At 46.6% G+C, this 2,849-nt stretch overlaps 1 protein-coding gene across 1 annotated transcript; it reads right to left on the minus strand.

Annotated features, from left to right (window-relative positions):
* Positions 1 to 1,568: 1,568 nt before the first annotated feature.
* Positions 1,569 to 2,849, minus strand: LOC128732010 (splicing factor YJU2). Its single transcript, XM_053825169.1, has 3 exons — positions 2,731 to 2,849; positions 2,095 to 2,663; positions 1,569 to 2,007 (listed from the first exon to the last, which is right to left on the minus strand). The coding sequence occupies exons 1-3, from the start codon at positions 2,752 to 2,754 to the stop codon at positions 1,569 to 1,571; spliced, it is 1,032 nt and encodes a 343-aa protein (XP_053681144.1). The 5' UTR covers positions 2,755 to 2,849.

A 2,849-nucleotide genomic window follows, 5' to 3' on the forward strand; every position in this document is an offset into this window, starting at 1 on the left:
AAAAAGGGTTTTTTTCTCTCCCAAAGCTTCCCTATTCCGGGAGGAGCCATTGGAGTTTAATTTTAATAGTCGCTTCCATCGCACGCAGGGAAGTGCGAGAGAAAAAAAAAGGAAATCGAATTCCACCCACCGGCAGCTGCACTTTATTGGTCCCCAGGGTGGCGCACTGCTGGAGTCCCATTTCCGGTCGAGTTGGCGCGAACGATCGATTGGAAAGTGCAAAACAAAAATAACAAACCCAACCACCGTCCCGAGCGCTCACGTGTGCGCTGATCGGTGTCGGTTGCCGTTTGGAAGTTTTCCCCCCGAGCAAAGGGACGTTTTCCCGCCAGCACACACAGACACACACACAAACACAAAAAAGAAAACAGGTGAATAAACCCAGCGCGCAAAAATGGTGCTCGCGCGAAGCGCAAACCAAGCCAGCGTGTTAAGCTATGAATATGGCATAAGAAGGCCGTTAATTTTAATCATGCCGCACACAAAACTATTCTCTCGCTCCAGGCATAGGTGCACCGTACATAGGTGTGTGGGTGGCTCGGGGGTGGTGTATATGAATCATAAATATCACGAGGGAAACCCGTTTTTCTTTCGCCACCATTCGCCGTTCTAGCTAGCGTGTGAACTGATTTAAGCGTTAGCGTTAGAGACCGGATCGTAATTGTTTTAAATTCATGCAAAACACTTTCCAAACGGTGCATTAAAGCATCGGAAATTCATAGTACTCGATGTTTGTTGGGTTATTTTAACAACAAGACGCTTCGGAAAAATACATTTCAACAGTGTCTCAGACGTGAATCGAACAGGGCATATCATATCATCCTTTCCGGTTTTATGCCAGTCACTGTTTCATTGTTTGTATCAAACGCAAACATTTTTATGAGAACCCTTATGTGAGACCAAAATAAAAAAGCCAACGACACTACCAGCTGCGCTCGGCGTTGCACAAAGGGTCATTTCATTTTATGCTTGCACATTTTTAAATTTTTTTTATCCTCCCGCTCAATCCCACCCCACCACGGTCGGTGTCGAAGGGCGTGCATTATGCAGACAATATTCGCAAACCGAGCAGCGCATAAATCATGCATGTCAAAGATCGGCTTGACGGTTCTGTTCCGGATGGACGGGTAACTATCCAAACACGGGAAGCCTGTCGGGGTAGTTTGCTTTCACCGGTTATTTTTTACCCCCCACTGTTCTTGCACATAAAAACGTGAACACGTGCGAAACTCGAGCCGGGAAGCAATCATGCAGCAGATATTAATTATTTAATTCCATTCTCTTCACCGGCAGCGGAAAGCACGCCAAAAAGTTGGGACGAGTTTGATGAGCTGTTATCGAGCGCATTTCACGAAGTGAACATTAAGCTCAATTGAACAATACTCTTTCGACAGGCGAAACATAATCAATTCCTTATGCATGACTTCACGGCTCATCTGCGAAGCGCCAGTGGCAAGTCGATCGATCGGGGATTATTTTACAAAAAATATTCCATAACCATGAGCAGCCCGTATAATAATTGTTTTGCACATTTATTTCATCGCCTCAATATATCTTTATGATATTGCTTAGTTCTCGTCCGATCCCTCATCACTATCGGAGTAAGCCCCAAGGAGTCCTAAGCTTCCGATACTTCCACTTCCGGCAGAGATCGTGTCCTTAGCTACAGCTGGTGCCACCGCTGGAGGTACCTTAGGTGGAGGCATTTCCTTAGACGCCTCTGCCGGAGGCTTCTTTTTCACCACCAAATTACTGAGCGATGATTTTTTCACGCCTATGCTTATGTTGTCCAGCTTTCTGGCCTTTGCAGTCGTGAACGATGCGCCCCCGGCGTTTGAAGAAGTCGTCACAGTAGAGGAACCAGCGGTCACTGGTGGATTGGATTTGGCGCTTTCGGCAGCTATCGAACCAGCACCAGAAGTATCTGGAATTTCTTCCTTTACATCTTCGACAATAATTTCTGTCGCTACTCGTTTAACGCCAGCTTTGTTTTGGAACTTCACTGTTCTGTTGAAGAAAGAACACGTTTATAAACAAACTGTGCACATAGAAGGGCATACGAAAAGGAGAAGAAATGTAATGCTCGTATTTTACTTAATGAATTCCTCGTCTTGTCGTTCTAATCGCTCTTCCCGTTCACGGATGCTCTCCGTGCTGTCGAACTGCTGCAGCATAGTATCGTAGTCGATGTCCTGCTGACGGCGGTTTAAATCTCGCAGCTCTTCCAGCGATTCCAGCAGCTCGATCTCGTTCCGCGACTGCTGCGTACGGTTCTCGAGCAATTTCATCGGATTGCTGGCCTCTTCCTCGCGTGCTTCCTCCTCTTCTCTGCGGGCCTGCTCCTCCGCTAGCTTTAACGCCATAAAGTTTCGTGTAGCGCCCGCCTCAATCTCGTAGTCTGTATTACGTGGATCGGTTTTAAACGAGATTTCCTGCAAACAGCGCGTGCACTTGATATAGAACCGGTATATCCGGATGCCGAGGTAGTCTTCATTTTCCACGTCCTCCTTGCGGGCGTTGAACTTCTTGCCTTTGTAAATATACTCTCCGCAGGTTACGCATCGCATGTTAAACGGTGCCATCAACCGTACCGTGTACTGTCGGTTCTTTGGTAGCTTGACGCGAGGAATTTTCGACGGATCGAAATCCGGCGGGTAATATTTCTGCAAATCAATCGAATGTGCGCGTTAGTAGAGGTTCGGTGAACAACATCAGTACCGGTATACTTACATTAAGCACTTTTCGTTCCGACATTTTCGACGGGAGTGTTTTGTACTATTGATTAAAGCTGAATCTTGCGGTGAACAACCAACCAAAACAGACCGTTTTTCTGGAATACGCTATCTTCT

The sequence above is a fragment of the Anopheles nili genome, chromosome 2 (assembly GCF_943737925.1).
Source record: "Anopheles nili chromosome 2, idAnoNiliSN_F5_01, whole genome shotgun sequence".
Classification (NCBI taxonomy): Eukaryota; Metazoa; Arthropoda; class Insecta; order Diptera; family Culicidae; genus Anopheles; species Anopheles nili.